Source organism: Cervus elaphus, chromosome 12, assembly GCF_910594005.1.
Source record: "Cervus elaphus chromosome 12, mCerEla1.1, whole genome shotgun sequence".
Classification (NCBI taxonomy): domain Eukaryota; kingdom Metazoa; phylum Chordata; class Mammalia; order Artiodactyla; family Cervidae; genus Cervus; species Cervus elaphus.
In genome coordinates, this window is record NC_057826.1 from 34,387,426 (window position 1) to 34,411,148 (window position 23,723).

At 36.2% G+C, this 23,723-nt stretch overlaps 2 protein-coding genes across 2 annotated transcripts in view; one reads left to right on the forward strand and one right to left on the reverse strand.

Annotated features, from left to right (window-relative positions):
* Window positions 1-791: 791 nt before the first annotated feature.
* On the reverse strand, window positions 792-17,890 carry SOCS4 (suppressor of cytokine signaling 4). Its single transcript, XM_043919496.1, has 2 exons — window positions 17,609-17,890; window positions 792-7,001 (listed from the first exon to the last, which is right to left on the reverse strand). Exon 2 carries the CDS (start codon window positions 6,907-6,909, stop codon window positions 5,587-5,589), a length of 1,323 nt encoding a protein of 440 aa, XP_043775431.1. The 5' UTR covers window positions 6,910-7,001; window positions 17,609-17,890; the 3' UTR covers window positions 792-5,586.
* A 50-nt stretch (window positions 17,891-17,940) lies between these two features.
* The window catches only part of WDHD1 (WD repeat and HMG-box DNA binding protein 1), a 52,773-nt gene continuing 46,990 nt past the window's right edge, over window positions 17,941-23,723 (forward strand). The window contains exons 1-2 of the mRNA XM_043919495.1: window positions 17,941-18,064; window positions 18,295-18,387. Coding sequence (XP_043775430.1) covers window positions 18,311-18,387 — 77 coding nt within the window. The 5' untranslated portion in view covers window positions 17,941-18,064; window positions 18,295-18,310. The remainder of the gene's footprint in view (window positions 18,065-18,294; window positions 18,388-23,723) is intronic.

Consider the following 23,723-nt stretch of genomic DNA (forward strand, 5'->3'; position numbering starts at 1 on the left):
TCAATTCATGGTGAATAGATGGGGAAACAGTGACAGCGACTTTTTTTTTTTGGCTCCAAAATAACTGCAGATGGTGACTGCAGCCATAAAATTAAAAGACGCTTACTCCTTGGGAGGAAATTATGACCAACCTAGACAGCATGTTAAAAAGCAGAGACATTACTTTGTCAACAAAACTCCCTCTAGTCAAGGCTACGATTTTTCCAGTAGTCATATATGGATGTGAGAGTTGGACTCTAAAGAAAGCTGAGTGCAGAATTGATGCTTTTGAACTGTGGTATTGGAGAAGGCTCTTGAGAGTCTCTTGGACTGTAAGGAGTTCCAACCAGTTCATCCTAAAGGAGATCAGTCCTGGGTGTTCACTGGAAGGACTGATGTTGAAGCTGAAACGTCAATACTTTGGCCACCTAATGTGAATAGCTGACTCATTTGAAAAGATCTGATGCTGGGAGGGATTGGGGGCAGGACGAGAAGGGGACAACAGAGGATGGGATGGTTGGATGTCATCACTGACTCAATGGCCATGAGTTTGGGTAAACTCCGGGAGTTGGTGATGGACAGGGAGGCCTGGCATGCTGCAGTCCATGGGGTCGTAGAGTCGGACACGACTGAGCGACTGAACTGAACTGAAGCCTGGGGAAGACGTGTCTTTGGATAGGGGCAGTGGTCTATGGAAAAGGATACTAGTGTGACCTACTTTATCTTCATAGGAGGCTGTGAATCAGCAGTGCCCTGTGGAGCCATAGGAAGTCAGAAGCAACAGTAGTGTTTTGAAAACAGACTACAAAGCCTTTGGATTTTATATATTAGGTTTTAATTAATAAGAAATGAAAATGTATTCAGATCAATTTATTTGAACTCACATCCAAGAAGAAACATTCAACTTCAGGATTAGAAATAAAAAGGGAAACACTCTACTTCTTTTTAGGTAAGGGATGGATCATACACGCCTGATTGATGAGTACTAATAGCTTTGTGAAGTTACTACTTAAACTCTGTATATTCAAGTATGTATCTAGTTCATACTTGGTTTATACAGAATTTACCCAATTCTAGCAAAGTCAGCATAATTTAAGTAAACCTCCTTGAGTTTTATACTCGTCTGAAAGCTTAAATTTGATTATAACTATGCCAAAAGTGATTATCTTTACTTCCTGCAAATGTAATCAACTTTTAAAATAACTTAGGCAAACATCAATTTTACATAAACCTTATTAAGTGTAGGAGGAAATTGCAACTGTTCATCTAACTGCAGAATCTAAACCATAAATTCAAATTGTACCATTATCTTTATTGTCAAATCAAGTCAAGGCCTTTATAGACTAAAAGAAATGAATGTGAATCTGCAGGGTTCTCTAAGGGGATACTTTGAAAACCTGTCATCACGTTAGTACTTAACAGCTGTACAGAAATATTTTCAAGTATGCTCCAAGGGTCACCTCTTTAACTAAAGAATTAACCTACAGGAAGTCAAGTGACATATATATTATCATCTATATTTTATGTGCTAGGAAATTAAAGATATATTGAGTAATGTATTCAAAATTAAAAAGTAAAAGACTGTCTTTATTTGAAATAGGAGTCATGTGCCTTAAATTCCTTGTCATTGGATTATATCCATTAGTCTACATTTTAATTTAGAAGCCATACAGTTACTTCCCTTTGTCTCCAGTATCTTCATGTGTTAATAGTACAGACTCTTGTAGTGTTGCTCGTTTCTAGTAGACCATTAAAAGAGAAAAACCCCTTGTGCTTTCTGTCCATTCTTTAGAAGTAAAAATTGATGTAAAACTGTTTATGTAAAATGAAGATTGTAAACAATTTTTTTCCAAAGTAGAAACAATAATCTGCTTGACTTAAAATCTTTTATTCATTTGGGCATTAAATTACCTAACACACAATCTTCTTTACATTTAAACACTGTTGCCCTTGTGTTGCCTCAAGGAATGTTATATAATTAAGTCTACTTCCTGTGAGATTTCCTCTGCCAAAATCAATGTATCATCTATCTGACTCTGATTATAGCTAAAAGTGACAAAAAAGATTTTTAATGAAAACTAAGAGTCTAAGAGTTAGGTCTGAAGATTTTCATTTCATAGGAAGGAAGCTCTCTATTACATGGATCTATAAAATGATCCAAATTTCAGAGAGACAGGAAGCTGATAACTTGATTTATCTTCTTAATGGCTTTGACTCATGAATAAATGATAATGGTTTTTCTTATACAAAGAAATGGAATTTGTATAATGAAGAATCCTATTTGCCACATTTGCTCTACTTTTTAAAAAGGATTTCTAATTACTTAGACATTCTTTATATTATTTACAATAAGAAGTCAAAACTTTAACTGAAAGCCATTTTTTGACCACAGTTTGCCATTAGCTGAAATTCAGGAAAGAACACAAGTCTGATCACCAAATCAATAAATCTAGCCACAGGCTGACTAAAAGCTTCCTTTAATCTTCTTCCTATTAGGTCTTCCTTTAAATTAAACCATTCCATGAATTATTTAAGTGAATGGCACGGTTATAGAAAGATCAGATATAATTCTTTGTACAAAAATGCTCAGGTAACCTAAAAAAATCCATTCAGCATGTTTCAGGAAGTACAATATGAATCAAGATGCTATAGCTTAAAAAAAGGGGAGGCGGGCTTGGGGGTACTCTTGAAAGCTTCAGAGAGAATTAGAAAAATCAAGTTTATTTCCTGGTTTAGTGCAGGATGACTCCCAAAGCGCATTTAAGTGTCTGGTCCAGACTAGCTATTAGCGATTAAGTAGTTCCCTTTCACTGTCAAGGCTTTCCCCTGAGGTGATGCCTAAATTCGTAATTTTAATATTTTATCTTGTTTCTTTTAGCCCCATCCTCTCACCAGTAAGCACTACATTTCCACCATGCTGAATGCTTTCTCGACTCTGAAATTTACACACACTTTTCAAATGCTCAGTGTTCAACTTAGCTACAAAATTTATATTTATACATCTCCCCACATTGTTCCTCTCAAAATTTATACTCATTTACTTACGCATAATTCCAGTAAGTATATTTTTAATGAGTTAAGTTTCTGAATGCTGAATACTCTTTCAAATGTGTCCTCAAAAGTCACTGAGAAAGACTTAACCTTTCTAAATTCCAGTCCCTTCATGCTCTAAACAATTCTTACTCTTCTTTTTCCTTCACGGTAATCAATTCCCTTCTCAAATCTTACATTTCTACTTTCCCGATTTCTTTTCACTGTAGCAAATACCAAAGGAAAAAATACAAACCGTTTCAGAGTAAATGAGTCTCTTTCCTGCTCTCATTTATTAGATCATCTACTTCAAGGCTATATAAATGGCAGTATTTTGAAAATGTTAATAGCTATCAATACCTTGAAGTTGAAAAAATAAGAAAGCCAGAGAAAATATATCACAAGCAACCAGTTTGAATATATGAAAGGCTACTTAGATCTTGATTTTCATATAAATACTAATTTTTACCATTATAAAAGACAGCATATTTTCTTCTTTATAAAATTACCTTTAACAGAATATTCATTAGCTAATCATTCCTTAGGTTTTCTGTATTGATAAAAAGTTATCTTTAAAAGAAAAATATTTAAAACAATATTGTTTCATAGAAACAGAAAGTCTCAATATCAAATTCTGATAAAAAACTATAATTATGGGTAGAGTCTAACCATACTGTTAATTTTCTTCACCAAAGATGGATGTTTAGGAAGCGTTATATTGGTAAATAAGATAAGCTTCTCAGTGATCTACAAAAGCGCCACAATAAAGATGAGGTAGTATGAGACTGTCCAACTTTTGTAAAAGGGAAATATCATCTTTAGAAGAGATATTTATCCTGACACTGATGTTGCTATCCTGAGCCTCATCACTGCTGAGAGGTGCTATTTTAGTAGCTAACCCTCACTGGAACCAAGACAATCTTGAGATCACTTGAGAAAAAAAGATGCTAGAAGATAATGGTAACAGAGATTTTCTTGTTCAATTTTGTGATAACTCCTAAAAACTTATTTTAAAACAATTAATTTTAAATGCCATCTTTATGTTAACAGCAGAACTGTAGGAAAGGGAAATGCTACTTCAACATAAAAGCAATACTTAAGAAACATCTATTCTAACTGGGAAATTTGAGTCAAATTTTTTTCAATCCAGGTAGAAACAGCTTCCTACTAGAGCTAAACTAGCATCAAGAGATCAATTTACTATATTAAAAATGCTAATTTGTACAAAGGGGTAGACAACTCACCAGAAAAAATAACTGTCTAGGAAATTTATTATTCATTGATTCTTTAAAAAAGAAAAGTTGAATAGGCTATCATTGCATTTATCTTATTATATTGGGATAATGTTTTCTAAAAAATGCTTCTCTGTTCTTGAGATGCTAAACTTAAAATATTATACCCAGTGCTCAGTATTGTTCAGTATGGCATAAGCAATATAGCTCTCAAAATGTTTTCCTTTTTCTGAAGCCATACTAAAGATATGTTAGTTCTGAAAATAGGAATAGTTACCTGAAATCTGAAGATCAAAACCAGTATTAAGTTCCCTGAATACTGAGCTGCATGTTTACTTCTTGAATCTTTATTCAAGCTCAATTCAAAATAATGGAAAACTACTTAGGTCTCTTTGGTTACCAATGGAAATTTGTGGCTGTTTATAAACTGTGGCATCTCTCCAAAGTAACAGGTTCAGTTTCTAAAAAAGAGCTAAGCAGAAGCAACAGTTCACAAGTAAATACAGAAAAAAACCCCAGTTGCTTTATTATTTAGTAATTACTAGTTACTAATAGTATTATCATTATTTTTAAAGCTTCCAGTGAGAAGGGAAGAATACTTATGTTCTGAAGATGGTAACGCTTCCAAGTCTGAGAGAAAGATCTATTCAAGGAATAATAAATGACCATGCCACATTACAGAAGAATAAATTCACCTCTAAGATATCATGTCCTCATTTGATTCTTACTGACCTGATTAATCAAATTAGTAATTCAGCTTTACAATTAGTATTTAAAATGAAAACACATCAAGTTTGATTTTAAGCCATTTTGTTAACTTTTAACATCCCTATTAGTAAATTACAACACACACAGCTTTACTGAAGGCTTTTAAAACAACGAAAGGATGATGTGGAAACTATATCTTATGTATAGGAATGCCAATGACATAGGTTAACAAAGAGTTTTATACGTTATGTGTAGGAAAAGAAACAATTATTTTTAAAGAAAAGTATGAAATACAGATTATTTAAATGTGTTTGCAATGCCTACAAACTTCAAATATCCCTGGATCATATTTAAGTTACAATTAAGAAAAGAAAAAAATTAAGTATACAATCTACATGGAAAAAAAAAAACCAAACCTGGTCAAAAATATCCATTAACCCCTAGTGTGTAACAATTATTACTGTTCAACAATTACTGTATCCTAAGAAAAATAAACTGATCTGGAAGTAAAATTTAGGGCAGACGTTTATTTTGGACTTCAACTGCCCTTGTAGAAAAATTCAAAGTGGTATAATAAGAAAAATAAAATATTAAATGAAAATACATATATAACCACTCCCTTGTTCCTACCCTTTTTCTAGCATTGCTGTTCTGGTGCATCAATCCTGAGTACTCTAACTTTTGACTTATAGTGATATTCCTTCAGATATAATTTCATGGAAGAAGGAATTGGAAGGGCATCAATGCCATCGTAAGTTGTACAGTTACAAATAACTGTTCTGCATATATGCTGCAGGGAAAAGGGGAAAGTCCGAATTAAAGGAGTGGATAAAAGTGGTTCGAAGAACATACAGGCACTCGGGTCCTTATAATGCTCTAGGAGCCCAGTAATGTCAGGCGAATGGAAGACACAAGGATCATGTGCATCAAAGCTAAAGTTGTGATTCCACTGTTCAATTCTAGCGTGAAGAGAACGACTATAGCGTCTAAAACTAACGGAGAATAAATAGTCTTCCTGTGCTGAATCTCGCAGTAAAAAGGTGCCCTCTGGTTTTCCTTCTAGTAGAGCTTCAGCTGCGTATTTATCCATAACGCCCCAGTAACATGGATTATTATTGATCTGAAGGAGGTCTGGTACAAGACAGTGGACATAATCAATCTGAGTATGGTACTTGGGAGGTGTTTCCAGTTGCAGGATTTCTTCATCAATTTCCCATTTGGGTTTGTTTCTTTTCCGGGAACTTGTGCAAAGTGTTATAATTTCATCATCTGAATCCATATCACTATCTTCTATGCTGTTATTTGAAGCCAGGTTCACTATAGAGTCAGTCCCAGGACCACCTCTACCTGAAGAATTGTTACTGGTTATGACACAGGGCTGAACACTGGTATGTGAGAAGCAGCTGACCTCTTCCATGTTTCTTCGTTGTTTTAGTTGACCATCCCTCAATTCGCTCTGAGACAAGTCTGTGCTTACCCATTCATCTGATTTGGGACTTATAGGAGCAGTGTGTCGTTTAATAAAATGCCACCTAAAGGCTAAATCTGATCGAGGTGGGAAAGGACACTTATCTAACATGAGTTCACTGATATGAATTTTTCTTTTAGATGGAAGCCCTGAAGAGTGCCGACTACTACAATTCTTTATTGGAAAACACTGCCCCACAGCATCTTGCAGTTTCTGTTTCAGAGATCGGCCTAAAAATCTATGCCCACAGGAATGATCTAAATCCAATTCGATAGATGAACAGCTGTGCTTCCTTTCTTGGCTCCTTAAAGGAACTTCACTTTTTTCTATAGCACTCACTGTTTCAGCATCTGAACAACTTTCACTCTTTTTTGACCAAGATAACTTCTTTCCACTCCACACATAACCATCCTTTCTGTCAGCACTTCGACTCCGGCTAGTTTTGGGCCTTACATCTACGTTTTTACTATTACTTTCACTATTTTCTGCCATTTTAACAAATTGTCCACAAATTCCAGTGTTATCAATGATGCTTTTTCTGTTTTTCCAGTAGAATGTTCCTTCTGGGTACTTTCTGGATGTATCTAAGGAAAAAAAAAAGATCATTAATTGTCTGTCATTAACATTGCATAGTTTATATATCAAGTCCCAATTATAGACAAGATGAAAAGATGAAAAGGGATAATACACTTTTTTTTTGTTTTTTTTTAAATTAATTTATTTATTTTAATTGGAGGCTAATTACAATATTGTAGTGGTTTTTGCTATAGGTAATTAATATACTTTTTTAAACAGTACTGAAATGTTGGAAGGCAGTTCCAAGATATTTTGTTCTCATTTAAATAAACTACTTTACCATATACTAATAATTCCATAGTGCCATTGACTCAAGAATCTGAGTTTCTTTCCCACAGCAAGTTGTCAATGTGAATCAAAAAAGCTAAGCATCCTGTCAGCCAAAATAAATGTCTGAAATGTGAACAATTTCTGGTTTATTTTTTAATTTCACAGCAGACCAGGGAATTCTTTGTCAGAGATGAGAAAACTATGAGCTGGTATTTAATGACCACTACCCTCCTTCTGGGTTCTATCCCTGGGTTGGGAAGATCCCTTGGGGAAGGGAAAGGCTACCCACTCCAGTATTCTGGCCTGGAGAATTCCAGGGACTCTACAGTCCATGGGACTGCAAAGAGTCGGACATGACTGAGCAACTTTCACTTTCATCCTCCTCCTTGCAGGCTTCCTCAGTGGCTCAGTGGTAAAGAATCTTTCTGCAATGCAGGAGACATGGGTTCGATCCCTGGGTCAGGAAGATCCCCTGGAGAAGGAAATGGCAACCTGCTTCACTATTCTTGCTGGGAAATCCCACAGACAGAGGAAGCTGGCGGGCTATAGCCCACAGAATCACAAGAGTCAGACATGACTGACCTAGTGACTAAACAACAACCACCTTCCTTCTCTCTCGTTTTTTTTTCTACTGATTGAAAATGTGAACAATTTTAAGTTATAAAAGCTGTTAAGAATTTATTAAATAAATAATCAGCACTGAACAGTAGAAACGTCATGCAAGAATTCCCAACGTAATTTTTGTTATTTTACACACACACACACAAACTTATATTCTTCCTGATAATTTCAAAAAAACAAGCAGATAAAGTAAATGTTGAGAGCTACCAAAATCCATTTTCATAGCAGTAGAGTTTGAAATAAGCATCTGAAGTGGCAAATATGATTGGAATGTGCTTAAAGGTATGAACTAATGATACAGGCTTGCCACATGAAGTTGTTGTTGTTTAGTCGCTAAGTTGTGTCTTACTCTTTGCAACCCCATGGACTGTAGCCTGGCATGGTATTTTCCAGGCGAGAATACTGGAGTGGGTTGCCATTTTCTTCATCAGGGGATCTTCCTGACCCAGGGATTGAACCCACACCTCCTGCATTGGCAGGCAGATTCTTTACCACTGAGTCACCAGGGAAGCCCCTGCCATATAAAATACCTGATTACTAAACAAAGAATAGCATCAGGTGATTATACTTATTATTTTGATTTAGTGAGCTCACTGGTACATAATTATTTAAAATTCACAGAGAAAAAATATTTTAAAATCTAAACTTGAAAGAAACATCATCACTTAGTATACCAAATTATATTTAACAGTATGCTTTGGTTGTTCATTGACTACATTCCACTGAACAAAAATAAAAAGGCAGAAGCTACAGAGTAGGCTGAAGAATATGAAGTCATTGATCAGAAGAGTCTCTTATTACTGGGAGCTTACACTTAACACTTTTCAAGGTTAAAAAAATTAAAATAGGAGCCCCAAGCACGTATTTTTTTGTTAATATTACATACTTTCAACTTTTTTACTTAGTGTGATAATGTGAAAAGTATATTATGTAAGATTTAAAATATCTAGTGTTTTTATTTACTTTAAAAATATCAAAAGAGCAGATTATTAATTCTAAGGTCAACTTTACTCCACTGCATATAAGCATGCTCATCTTCCTTTATTTGTTATCAGAGCTAATTCCACACCTCTGCTCTTGATGAGTCCCACCTTTACCAGGGTCTGCTTCCATCACTCTCTTCAAAAACAACCAAGTCTCCTATAAACTCTTCTAGTGATTCCAACACTTTCTTTAGTTATAATTGCTGCTATCCATATTAAATTTCTTAATGAATAGCTGATTTCCCCTCAAAAAGAAAATAGCTTTGGTTTTTTTCTAATTATAAAACAAATAATGATGCAGTTTAAAAATGGCTAAGTGAAAATCTTTCTGCTTCACCTTTCTCTCAGAAGTCAGTCCAAAACAAGGGAAAATGAGCAATAAAAACACAAATCTCATCTTCAATGAAACTATCACATATCTATAACCTGAGGGACAAAATATAAGGAGTGAAAACCAACAGAAGAGCAATGACTGACTCAGCAGTGCAGAGGTTGGTGACACCAGGCACTGAGGCAATGTTGATGAGAAGACAACAGAGCAGGCAAAGTCCAGGACACTCAGAGGCACCAGATTCTACAGAAAGTATGTATGGCGAACAGGTCAGAAAAATGGGGAAGCATTTTGAAAATCTGTGTTAGGGCAGATAGATCTCTCTGGTTCTTACTCTCATACTTAGAGGAGACAGGATTTTATTATTTGGAGAAATTGAACCAGAAAGGCTCAAAACTTTGGAAACCAGGCATTACTAGGATAGATGGGAGGCCTGGGACTAAAATCAGAAAGTTCCCTGCTCCGTTCTTTCATCCAGCTTCCAGAATTCCAGTGGTCAAACTTATACCTCCCTAACAGGAGATTGGACAATACTAAACTGGAGAAACAGAATAACCAAAGAGAAAAGATCTATAGATTCTGGTAACTGGAAATCCTCCAATAAAAAGCTGGAGGGCCACCCAGGCATTCTGTGAGGCTCATCCATCCATAAGCCATGACTACTTACACATACTTTCAGACAGCATTGTTGTGCTTCATTTACTCTAGATTATGACAGGTCACTAGACTTTTGAGGAAAGCCTTTAAAATAAACAAGTTACTAAAACACAAAGAACTTGGAGGAAAAAATTAACCATGAAAGTAATAAGAAATAAAATAGATTTTGTACTAGTCATATGACCTTAAAACCTCAGTTTATTCATCTGTAAAATGGAGACATTGATGATATATATTTCATTAGGTTGGTAGGAATTAAAAGAAATAAGGTATGTAAAATACATATGTAGCTCAGATTCCAAATGGAGCAAGTATACAATAAAGGTTAACATATTTCTTTAAAAAAAAAAAAAGAAACAGATATTACATATGTTGTTTTATTATAGCATCCAAGACAGTTTTATAGAAATAGTTCATAAGTAAAGAAATCACTGAAATACCTGTCTCTAGCCCAATGCTAACTATAAATTTTATGAGCATATATAACTTTCAGGATGATAGCTAATCTTTCAAAATAAAAAAGGATTAATAAGCTAGACATAGCTAAAACTCAACAGATTATGAAGCTTAGAACAATTTGACATTTTCCACCAGAGAACTGACTTCCAGCCTCACTCAAAACAAGTTTAAATGCTAACATAACAGATTTACTTTGGCAAGGCTTACCAACCTGTACATAATAGGAGTAATCAATCAAGTATCTCTGGATTTTAGGTTAATTGTCCTTACATATACTAATGCTACAGGCATCCAAAAAATAAAGTGAAAAATACCATTGTCCTAGATGAATTTTCCATACACTTACCCGTACTTAAAGAGTTAATGCACAGAAAATCTTCTGACTGGTTATCTTTTGGTATCTAAGCATTATAGTCTTATATAAATTTTACATAGCTATTCTTTTGACAGAAGACTCAGTTCGTGCTTCAGAAGTTCCACTTTTTATAAATTGTTATGGAAAAAGAAATATTTGGTAAAATATACCATATCAATGAGTTTCCCTTGTAGCTCAGCACGTAGAGAATCTGCCTGCAGTGCAGGAGACCCAGGTTCGGCCCTTGGGTGGGGAAGATCCCCTGCAGAAGGAAATGGCAACCTACTCCAGTATCCTTGCCTAGAAAATCTCATGGACACAGGAGCCTAGTGGGCTGCAGTCCATGGGGTCGCAAAGAGTTGGGAACAACTGAGCGACTAACACTTCCTTACTTACTTACTTACCATATCGATATATTGGCCAGAATGTCACTTAATGTTATAGTCTGCAAAGTAGAAAGAAAATTTAACTTCTATTTATACTTGTCTAAAAATTAGAAAACTATTAATATTGAATATATGATTGGCAATGTTCCCATTACTCATTGTGAGATGGTTACTTGTCTGATGAGGTGCCATTCCAGGGGGAGGAGTGGGAGCTCCAAAAAGCTAAGTACTTGATGACAACCCTCTCCATTTCTTTGTGCACTTTTAGTGGATCACAACTGCTTCCACATTATTGGAATACATTTGTGGATTATATCATCTTACATAAGAGACTCTGTACAATACTTTGTGAATAGACATGGCCATGGAAATTCTATAACACAAAGTTTGCTAGTTATCTCAGGGCAAAATTCCATCACTCAGTCGTTTCCAACTCTTTGTGACCCCATGGACTGCAGCATACCAGGCTTCCCTGTCCTTCACCATCTTCCGGAGCTTGCTCAAACGCATGTCCACCAAGTCAGTGATGCCATCCAACCATCGTGTCCTCTGTCGTCCCCTTCTCCTCCTGCCTTCAATCTTTCCCAGCATCAGGGTCTTTTCTAATGAGTTGGCTTTTTCTTGCATCAGGTGGCCAAGTAGTAGAGCTTTAGCTTCAGCATCAGTTCTTCCAATGAATATTCAGGACTGATTTCCTTTAGGAATGACTGGTTTGATCTCCTTGCAGTACAAGAGACTCCCAAGAGTCTTCTCCAACACCACAGTTCAAAAGCATCAATTCATCAGCGTTCAGCCTTCTTTGTGGTCCAACTCTCACATCCATACATGACTACTGGAAAAACCATAGCTTTGGCTATATGCACTTTTGCTGGCAGAGTGATGGCTCTTCTTTTTAATACTCTGTCTAGGTTTGTCATAGTTTTTCTTCCAAGGAGCCTGTCTTTAATTTCATGGCTGCAGTCACCATCCGCAGTGATTTTGGAGCCCAAGAAAATAAAGTCTGTCTCTGTTTGCACTGTTTCCCCATCTATATGCCAGAAGTGATGAGACTGGACGCCATGATATTATTTTTTTGAATACTGAGTTTTAAGCCAGCCTTTTCACTCTCTTCTTTCACCTTCATCAAGAGGCTCTTTAGTTCTAATTCTTTGCTTTCTGCCAGAAGGGTGGTATCATCTGAGTACATCAAATGAAGTAGAAAATGAGATACAAAATGAAGAAAAGAAGTGGCTTTACTACCATTTTTATGTAGTATAGAAATCAAAGATGATATCTTGAAAAATGTTGACAAATCAACAATCTTTGTTAGTTACTGCAAAGAAGCTTTTCTTTTTTTAAGAGAGTGAAAGAATCACTTGGGAGAAGGTTGCTTTGACTCTTGATTCAATAATTAATTTTTTATGAAGGCATCTAAGTTACAATACCTTGGGGACTACACAGTGACATTTTTTAAATTATTATTTCTTAATGAGGAAGTGGCAAGTGTCTAAAGTAAGTTTATATAAAAGCCTTTTTCAAGAAATCAAGTTCCCAGATTCACTAGCCATTTGATCCCAGGTTCCACAATCAACTGCACAGATAGCGATAAAAGACTGAATATCCAAAGTGACCATCCTAGACTAACAACAGATTTAAATGACATTTAGTTAGTTTTCTTGAATAAGGCTGGAAAGATTTTAACTCAAATTTCCATTGAAAACTGTTTTAAAAGTCAGTAAATAAAGGGTTAAACCTCATTTATCTAGAAACTTCATTTGTATTCTCTATGATGTTAGATAACAGAGCATTACTGTATATATTCATTATTCGTTGAACTACTATGTCCATAATGCTGATGTCTACTTAAGACCAGAATTCATGTAAGTATTAAATTTGACCTTATAAAGAATAATTTACTATACTATAAAGAATTCACAGCTAAATTATTATTCTGGTAGTAATTTCCTTATTAAATCTATTATTCCAAAGTTTACCTGCTATTATGTGTCCCAAAACTCCTTGAATGCATTCTGATCATAGTCCATGATATTTAAATTGGATTCTGTGGGTCAGAGTCCTTGATATTTGATCATAGGCTAATATTTGAGTTGGATTCTAAGGAAACACTTAAGAGTCCACAAATGGAATATACTGGATAGTACACAACAGTTAAATTCCTCAGAATGTTAATCAAAAAACATGAAAAATGTTTTTTTCAAATGTTTGTTTGAGAAACATCTCTGAACTATAAAGTGTTTTTTTCTCATTACAAAAGCAATATAGGTTCATTTTCCAGTAAATATTTTAAAGTATCTCTTTTTCAATGCTAACAAGCCATGGCTCAAGGGACTCAACTGATTTGGAAAAAAAAAGAAAACAAAACACAAATAAACACACACACTGACTGGCACCACTATACCCTTTCTTCCCTTCTCCAAATGTTCTTCACTTAATTTCCTACATTTTGCTTATACCAGTGTTCCCCAATCTGAACTTCTATGTACACGTGCTAAAAGGTATTAATAGATGTTCTATAGAATTGGAAGTTTCATTATCAAACAAGTTTGGAAATCACTTCCCCATTGAAAGATTACCAAGCACACTTAGCAAAAGGTTCCAAGAGGTCCTTCAGTTAAGAAACCTGATTAGGCCACAGTTTCCTATATTTAAGTCAAAGAAAACCCTTTTTGTGGAACAAACTGTGGGAGAAACATTAACTTTGGCTAACATTAAAATGAATGTACATTATGGGTATGCAAGTTAAAGAGAAATATCTAGGACCTGTCACTGAAGAGGGTTAATCTAGGGTGAAGAGGGAACAGAAAACTAAGGGCTGGCACTACAACCGTAACAGAATTTTAGAAATCAGAATGTTCAAGATATTTGATTGTGACTCTCAGAGAATAAATTGGATTGTAGACATGTATTTTTTTCCTTTCAATTTATAATTTTTTAATTATAAAAATAATATATGCATATTATAAAATACATGAAACATTCAGAAAAGTTCAAAAGGGAGGTGAAAAGACTGTAATTCAATTACCTAGAAGAAATCAATTTAGACATTTAGCCAATTTCCTTGCAGTCTTTCTTCCTATGAGTGTAATTTGGTCTAAAGAGAAAGTTTTTAAGTTTTAAAGGTCCCTAAAAAATTAACAATATAGTTTTTGACTATATCATATTTTAAAATGAAGCATGGTGCAGATGAAACAGCATGAGTTGCTAAATCATCAAACATGATCTAAAATTCAGACTTTGTCACTTATTAGCTGTCTCTCCTGATTTTTAAAATCTCATTCAGCTTCAGTGTTCACATTATTAAATCTGGATAATGCCAGCTGCCCCATGTTTTTACTGCCAGGGTTAAAATGTATGAAAATAGCATACATTGAGCTTAATGAGAATATGTATTACATTCTGCAATATGTTCTGTTTCCTCAGAACCTTCCATGTAGAATAAGCTAATTTCAAAAAATAAGAGCTAGGAAAGTGGCAATAAGGAAAAAGAATGAAAGGAAACACAGGCTACATAAAAGGCTAGACAATCCACACAAAAACATATCTCAAAAATCTGAGGCTGAGGATGCTTCACTATGTCTGAAACATCATAAAGCTCTATTACTCCTGATATTAAACATGCTCTTTTTAAAGAAGTTCTTAAGTTTCAAATTCTTGAAAAATATTATGGGTATAAATAATGAAACTTAATTATAAAAAATCTGTAGTTTCTTACAAGCTTAGGAAATAAATCAATTTCAACAGAAATAGTAGGCAAAGTTTTTTTTTTAACTGATCATAGATTCTTCTTTTCATGGCTTTATGATAATTATGTATGCTTACATTTAAGCCTAGGTAACAAGTTTTACATACAAACTAGTAAAATGTTATTCTAGACTTAAAATTGCCTTCATATTCTGATAAAACTAAATTCGAAGTTTTATGGCAACAGTTATGACTTGGAGAGGCAGTCTGGCAGACTACTTGGATCAGAAGTAAAAGACCTGGGATCTATTTCTAGTTCTGACACATGGTTAGGTGTGTGACTTTTGACAACTCATCACCTTACTGAGCCTTGATATTTTTTCATTGATAAAACAATGATTATACCTGTTTTGCTGTGGTAAGGATCCACTGTCATTGTAACAACAGAGTAGTCAAAATACTAGCTGTCCTTAGCCAGTGGAATTGGGTAGGTTGAAAGTAGGTCTTTCACTGTATTCCCCTTAGTACCTTGGAAAGTTTATACATATGCAAGTACTATTTACCCCCAAAATAAATTAAATAGGCTGACACTTTCAGAGATATAAACATCTTCAGATTTCTAAACTGCCTTTAATATTTTTTTACTCTGTTCTCAGTTTTGTTATTACTCCCTTCTTCTAACCATCTTTCATAAGATTAATAATGTTTATATTTAACACATATTTTATTAAAAAGAATTTTAAACATTCCTCCCATAAGGCAATATTGATATGCCTCCTGGATAAACTAAGATTATGTGACATTATTACTTATGTAGGTAATACTGCCACAGTAGAATGGTAATATACTCATGTTTTCTTACCCTATTGTCCTTGAGAACAACAGTATTTGTGAGCCTAAGGGTAGTATGAATGGTCACCACAGAGCAAAGTTAACTAACCTTCACTGCAGTTGAAGCTGCGACCTTGGCATCATTTTCAGTGAGTTCATTTAGCTATCCACTCCTATGAGACGTGCACTGCTATGATAAATTCATTTGGAAAACTCTGACAGCCACATCAGTGGCAGACAGCACATTGGTTTCTTTTTAAAAATCTATATTATCTTAAATAACCAGGCAATTTTTACTAAGATTCAAGTTATACACATTTCATTACCACACTATTGTCTTGTATGTATTATCTGAATGTTTGTTTCCCTCAACAAGATCATGAATTAATTGAAGACATTAACATTTTTGTTTTTAAAATTTGACTGAAAAATGGAAATGTGAAAACACTGGCAAAAGCAAGAATACACCTTTTAATGTTCAAAAAAATTTACTGGATAATGATTCAAACAACTCCATTTTGAATGAACCATTAAATGCCCACCCAAAGTACCCCATTAATAACACAAGACAAGTACTTTTATACATTCATGAGTATCTTCTATGTACTATAACAATTCTATGGAAATAGGTGTCATCTTCATTTTAGAGATGAGAAATCTGACATTCAGAAAAAGTAAAGAAGCATACTCAAGGTCACACAACGAGTAACTGTGAGAGTCAAAATTAAAATCTAGGTTTGTTCAGCTTTAAGGCCCAAGCTTATTCCATACATGTTAAATCTGTAAAAAAACAAAACAAAACATATACATATACACATTTTTCTTTAACCTATGAATCAAAGGGCTTGATTGCTAAGGCAGAGTTAAAGAGGAGAAGTGCGAACACCATTCATAGTTTTACAGTCACATGGTGTTACAGATTTTATAGTTAGGGCATTTTATAGCTACAAATCTTGTTCCAAATTTGCAGATTCTTCCGATGCTGAGCTCTGAAAAGTACTACACTGAAATCTCATGACGATATATTCGATATATTATCGGACTTCGTCTAGAACCCCACAGTTTATGCAATGATATTTACTTGGATTTAAAAAAAAAACTTAGAGATCGGTCTATCTAAGCAATGAAACATCTCCGGACAAAATTAAGTCACTCGGAAAGAATCATCTCAGGAATCTTTTGCTCTTGTGTAAAAACAATAGGTTGGTTATTTCCCCACAAATCCCAAGTTCTTTTCAGCCAATCACTCTTCATTCATGAACGAAACCTCAGTGTCTAGCAAGCCTATTTGGAGCCTTAGTACTTAAAGCAACACCTTACACAATGCCAAAACGGTAAGAACAATACCACGGTTTGTCTAAATGTGTTTGCAACTTTCCCCGATGAAACCAGACTGAAAAACAATGGGGAAAACTCTACAAGGGAAAAACGTTTCGCTTATGTCATAAACAAATTCCGACTGAGACTAGAAGGTGGGTACCACAAAAAAATATCAGTTGTGAAGGTTTTCATCAGAGATCGGTCTCCCAACATGGAGAACGTGAAGATCCAACCAAAGCATAAATTTAATGGCCAAGACCTTAGCAAAGATTGCAAGGATCCAATGAAGTATTCAACAATACACTTTAGCTCTTCTTTTAAAAGAAGATATAATATGAACTTCATTGAACTTCAGGTGGAGTCTGAATAGGGAAACACGAATTACTTCAAGGGATGTATGTACAATGTCCTATAGAACAAGCATTAATGTACAAGCCGCACCTCCAGGAATAGTGAACTGAGATTAGGTCTCCTCTCCTTTACCGCTATAGAAATGACAAGATGAAGGCGTCAAGGATGCCAAGATTAAAGGCTTGAGAAGGGTCACGTCTTCCTTTTCTTTAAAGAACAAGCCCAGACATTTCATTCTCTAGCCCGGTCCCAAGGAGGGGCTGGACCCTTCCAGGGACCCGGATATGGCTGCCAGTGAGGAGCGCCAGGAAAGCAGAAGCAGACCCCGCGAGGGCAAGGCCAAGCAGAAACCACCCTTCCTCCCACTCACCTCGCGGAACGCAGTTTAACAGGGGCTATCCTTGTAACTGCCGCCATCACCACCGCCATCACTCTGGGTATTCGCTGAGGTGGAGAAGGGAGGCCCAGCCACTCCGGCACCTCCTGTAAGTCCTACGAGGCGATCGCCGGTCTGCAAGTCCCCATCCTGCGGTGCCGGGTTCTCGTCGCAGACATCGCACTCACCGCCTCCACCTGCTCCGCCGGCGCTGCCACCACTTCCGTGTTCGGCTCCCTCCCTTTCTTCCTCACTCCCCCAGCAACCGGCTTTTTCCCGAGCGGCGGGCGCGCCGCTGACGCCACCGCCCGGCGTCCCAGGTCTGGACCGCGCTGGGAGTGGGCGGACCGGCGCAGGCGCAGTGTGGGACCACGCCGAGCGCGGGAAGCGTCCGGCGCCGGCGCTCGCTCCTCCTTGCCATTCCTCAGCTGTGGAGGTCCGGTCCTCTAGGTGAGTCGCCCCTCTCGCTGGCCTCGTCTGTACTGCCCATCGAAAACAAGCGTGTTGTCTTCCTGCCTGTGTCGGGCGGACCCTTCGTTATATCCTGTTTGCGCCCCTCGGGTGGGGGGAAAGGGGCTGCCGAGGGCGTGTCCCGCAGAAGACTGACCTCCCTTCTTTACGATCAGCCCCCGGCTTTCCTGTCCTTTAAAATAATACTAACGTTTGTAAAACATTTTCAGATAAGTAAAGGAAAAAATGCCTGCCACACAGAAGCCCATGAGATATGGACACACAGAGGGACACACAGATGTCTGTTTTGATGATTCTGGGAGGTAAGTTACTTTGAGAACCAAAAAGAAGGTTTCAGGTGTGAATATTAGTTATTCTTCCATGTCATGTAACTAGTGCTGCGTAAAATGGCTCATCCAGATAGAAATAAGGTTGAAATGCAAAATGGCACATGTGTTGTCCATAGATTTACTGTTTCATTCGGTCCAGCATGGTAGTTTTAGTATATCAAGAAAGCTAAGGAGTGTGAAATCTTACTTCCAGAGGAATTGGAAAGATACGAGCTTTCCTCCTCATTCCCCTTAATGCATCTCACATTATTAGGTATTTTGCCAGAATGCTAGCTGCCTGATTGTCAAATTTAGTGGTTAATTCAAAGTTTTTGGAGGGCCTTTTTTTGATGTTCTTTGCTTTTTAAAATTGTTCAAAACTTTTTGATAGGATTTTTTTCCCCCCTAACTTATTTCCTCTGCTTGATTCCTAAATTGTGATATTTTCTCAGGATTATTCTAGGCCCTTCGAGGGGTATAATCTATATTAACAGTCCACACTCCGAATAGAAGAGTTTTACTTGAGCGGAACTAAAGACTATATAGCCCAGGAGAGGCAGATTAAAGAAGCACTTGAATTGTGTTTTGTTGAGCTACAAAATGAGGGAGACTTACAACAGCACAAATTGCAAAATTGCATGAGAAGTTTGTCAGAATTATGATTGGTGTGGGCAAGAAGTAAGAGTGCTTGTTAAGTAAGGATTAGTTGGAGTCCAGTATGATTGTATATACTAGGTTGCAGTTGGCAGCTGCTAGCTGATGCTGTTTTGAGAACAGCTGGTGGTATCCTTGAATCTGATACAGTTCAGAAAATTCAAATTCTCAGCAATTCAGCAATGTATTTGAAACCATATCCACAATGGCCACCCAGCTCTAATTTGAATGCCTGAGTTACAATTAGTCCATTTTAACTTTTCAACATATTCTTTTCCTAATCGGTTAAAGCAGGTGTACAGTGTATGTTTGACAAGTCATAAGACAGGTTGATATAAGTAGCATAGAGTTTACGTTAAATCATGTATAACCACAGTGATTTCCCCATACCTCACTGTGAATATCTCTTCCAGCTTCCCTTTTAGCTTTCTGAATTCCTATGCGGTACTCTCCAGTTGTGTGGCTTCTGCTGTCACTCCTTTATTGACTGATTCACTGAGAAAATATTGCATGTCTACTCCACTGGGGGCTAGAGATAACAATAGTGCAAACGAAGCACAGTCTTTTCCCTCATTGACCTTAAAGTCTCTGTAGATTGACAGAAACAGAATACAAATTAATCGCAAAAAGTACATTTAGAATTACAGTTAGAGTTATTAAGTGATATGTGCAGTGATAAGCATATAGGAGGGGGAAGTTGGCCTAGTTTCAGAAGGGAGGGATCTCTGAGGAAGTGCTTCTTGGGATGAGATCTGAAGACTGAGTAGGCATTAAGAAGGATAAAGAGGTGAATGATGGTGGCAGTGGGGTGGTGATATTGGCATTCCAGGCAGAGAGAACACTGAAAAGTTCCAATGGGGTTAATTCCAAGGCTTTTTTGAAAGTCAAAGTGAAAGTTGCTCAGTCGTGTCTGACTCTTTGTGACCCCATGGACTATGCAGTCCATGGAATTCTCCAGGCCAGAATACTGTAGTGGGTAGCCTTTCCCTTCTCCAAGGGATCTTCCTAACCCAGGGATCGAACCCAGGTCTTCCGCATTGCAGGCAAATTCTTTATCAGCTGAGCCACAAGGGAAGCCCAAAAATACTAGAGTGGGTAGCCTTTCCCTTTTCCAGCATATCTTCCCAACCCAGGAATTGAACCGGGGTCTCTTGCTTTGCAGGTGGATTCAACTGAGCTAGCAGGGAAGCCCACCACATTTTTCTTAAAGGACTGAAAGAAAGCTAGCCATGCTAAAGTGTAGAGAGTGTTGCAGAGATTGATGAGAGTTGAATTTGTGAGGGTATTGAGTAGGCATCCTGTTCAAGGCCTTCTGGGCGTTATTAAGGAATCTAATTTTTATCCAAAAATCAGTAGGAAGATATTAAATATTTGAAGGAAAGAAATGTGATCTGTCTCATTTTTGAAAAGATATATACAGGATGAAATGGAAAAGGAGCAGGAGTGGATGCAGAGAGACTATTAGGAGATATCTGTATTAGTTCCATTGAGTGTGATGGAAGCTTGGACTAGAGTAGACATGGACATGGAAAAAAGAGAATGCATTCAGGAGATATTTAAAAGGTAAAATCATCAGAATGGATCAGATACTAAGGATGAAGGAGAGGGAAATGTTTGGGATAAACTGCGTTTCTGAATATTTGGGGAAGTAATTGGCTATTTAGAAATACGCAAAACATGTTTGAAATGGAGGTTGTGAAGTGGAGAGTGTGAGTTTGCATTTGAACCTAATTAGTGTAAGATTTCTTTGAGAAATCCAACTGGAGATTTAGTACTTTTGTGCTCAGTCCCTAAGTTGTGTCCAACTCTTTGAGACCCCATGGACTGTAACCTGCCAGGCTCCTCTATCCATGGAATTTTCCCGGTAAGAATATTGGAGTGGGTTGCAGTTTCCTTTTCCAGGGGATCTTCCCGACCCAGGGATCAAGTCTGTGTCTCCTGCATCTCCTGCATTGACAGCTAGATTCTTAACCCCATTGCACCTGGCAGTTAGATAAATGGGTCTAAAGCTCAGAGAAGAAACTTGAGGTTGAGATAGAAATCTGCATCTTTAGGTGATACCTCTTGGAATTCAGAATTGAGGTCCTGGCTAGAAATCTCAGTGTGGGGGTTGTCAATATGTAAATGATATTTAATGCTATGAACTTGGATGAGATCACCTTGGAAGGGAGTCTTTTTTTTTTAATTATGAAAGTATGATAATACGTTTACAGCAGACTTGGAAAATACAGAACAAAATAACATAGTTCCTCTATGTATTACAGTTATTATTTTAGGTTAGATAAATTAAGATTTTTAGTTGGATTTCCAATATCAAACTCTCAAAAATTAATAGGATGAATAGACAGAAAAGTAGAAGTATATAGTAGACCTGAAAAGCGCTTTGAACCAATTCAACATAATTAAGATTTATACAATTTTCACACAACAGCAGGATACAAATTCTATTCAAGTTCACATAGACTGTAAACTGGAGACACTGGAACATATCCAGGGACATAAAACAAGGTACAAAAATTACATGGTCTGAAGGTTTTGAAATCGTAGAGTCTGTTCTCTTATCACTGTGGGATTATGTTAGAAGTCAGTATCAAAAGATATTTGAAAATAACCCACATATTTTCAAGTGCAATGTGGCATTTACCAAGAGAGACCTTTGACTTAAGCCATTGAAAGCCTCAAAAAAGACTGAAAAAAACGCATGAGGGTGATTGCAGAGAAGAAAGCATTGAAATGAGAAATTAATATCAAAGATACTTAAAAAATCCCATGTATTTGGAAATTGTCCACTTTTAAATGATGGGTGTATCTAAGAAGCTATAACAAGGAATATTAGAAAATATTTGTAACAATACAAATGAAAAGAGGATTTATCAGAATTTGTTGCATGTAGCTGAAGCTGCTCAATGCAACTAAATACAATGTAGAATCTTGAATAAGGCATGAAAACAAATAATGGACACTAGCATAAAATTTTGTGAAATTTAAACAAAATTTGTACTTTCTAATACTGTGTCACATGTTATTTAATTTTTTTTACAACATAGTATGTCTTTATATTCTCAGAATTGGATTAGAAGTTTCAAGCCTCATTCAAATGTTTTTTTTTAATCACAGATAATAAGCTTTCTAGACTTTTAGCACTAATACTGGATGCTAGAGTAAATGGAACTATATCAAAGTTTTGAGTGAATATAAATTAGAAATCTACCATTCTATACATAGTCAAACAAATGGAATCAAAATATCATAAATTTTTTAGTTAGGCAAAAATTCATAAGTTTTCTAATATATATATTATACATATATATATACATTATAACATACATATATATAGGTATACAAATACTACATTTGATAAAGGTTTGAGAAAGAACAACAAAAAGAGAAATTAGAAATCATATATTAACTGAAATGGGAGTACTGAATATGAATTAGAAAAAGTGAAGGATTGAGGTCCTGGCTGGAAATCTCAATGTGGGAGTTGACAATATGTAAATGAGATTTAATGCTGTGAACTTGGATGAAATTATCTAGGGAGGGAGTGAATGTATTTTTTTTTTTTTTAAGAGGTTGTAGGTCTAAGGCCTGGGCACTCCAGAATATTAGGATATCAAGTAGGAGAAGGAGTTATAGCTAAAGAGAATAAGAAGGGATTGCAAGGAAAGTAGAAAATCAAGAGACAAGAATGGTATCAGTAAGCCAAATAAATATTTTAAGACGGAGGAAATACACTATGGCAAATTCTACTGGTGGGTCAAGTTGAGGGTATTTTTATTTGTTTTGTTTTTTAATGGAGTGGTAAGAATAAAAGCTTTGTTACAATGGATTTAGGAAAATAGAAAAGGATTGGAGTTTATGAGGATGACACTCAAAGAATGAGAGTAGTGGAATAGGAATGTGAAGTCAGGAAAGGTAATCTTTAAGGTGAGAAAGATTATAGCATATGTTTCAGTGGAGAGGAACCAAAAGAGGGTTAAGCCAATATTAGAATAAAAAGAGGGAGAATTGCTATAGTGATGTCTTTGAGTGGATGAGAGGAGCTGTGGTATAGTAAAAAGCAGGAGAGATTGGCCAAAGATAGGCGCATGGTCAGTTTTATAGAGGAAAGGAGCACCTAGAATCAATGTGGAGAATGTGTGGATAATTTCTGTAGACTGTTTCTGTTTTCTCAGTGAGATAGGAGATAAAGTCATCAGTTGAGAATGGACAGGAGGTAGAGCTTTGAAGAAAGAGGAGTAGATATGAGATAGATGGTTAGTAGAGAGGGTAGGTTGAATGAACTAGGGAAATGTAATTGGATTACAGGGCTGCACTAAAGGCCTAATTCAAATTAATAGTTACGAATTTAAATTGGGATGAAATAATCTGGTTCTGTGTTTTCTCCAGTTCTGTTTAGCTCTGTAAGTGCAAATTTGTTAATAAGCAGTGAGTTGGATGTTTAACCACGGTTGGGTTTTTTTGGGTAAATAGACAAAGTGAAAGTCAAAGGATTTATTTGAGTGTAACGCAAAGAATTCATTTTAGTGACAGTATGGATCTAAACCAGATTAGGAGGTATGTGAGAATTTGAGGGAATGAGAAACAGTGTAAAGGTACTTTCAGTAGATTGTAGATAGAATTGTAATAGAATTTTAAAATTATTGGAGTTAGGATATTAAGGGTATAAGGTGAAA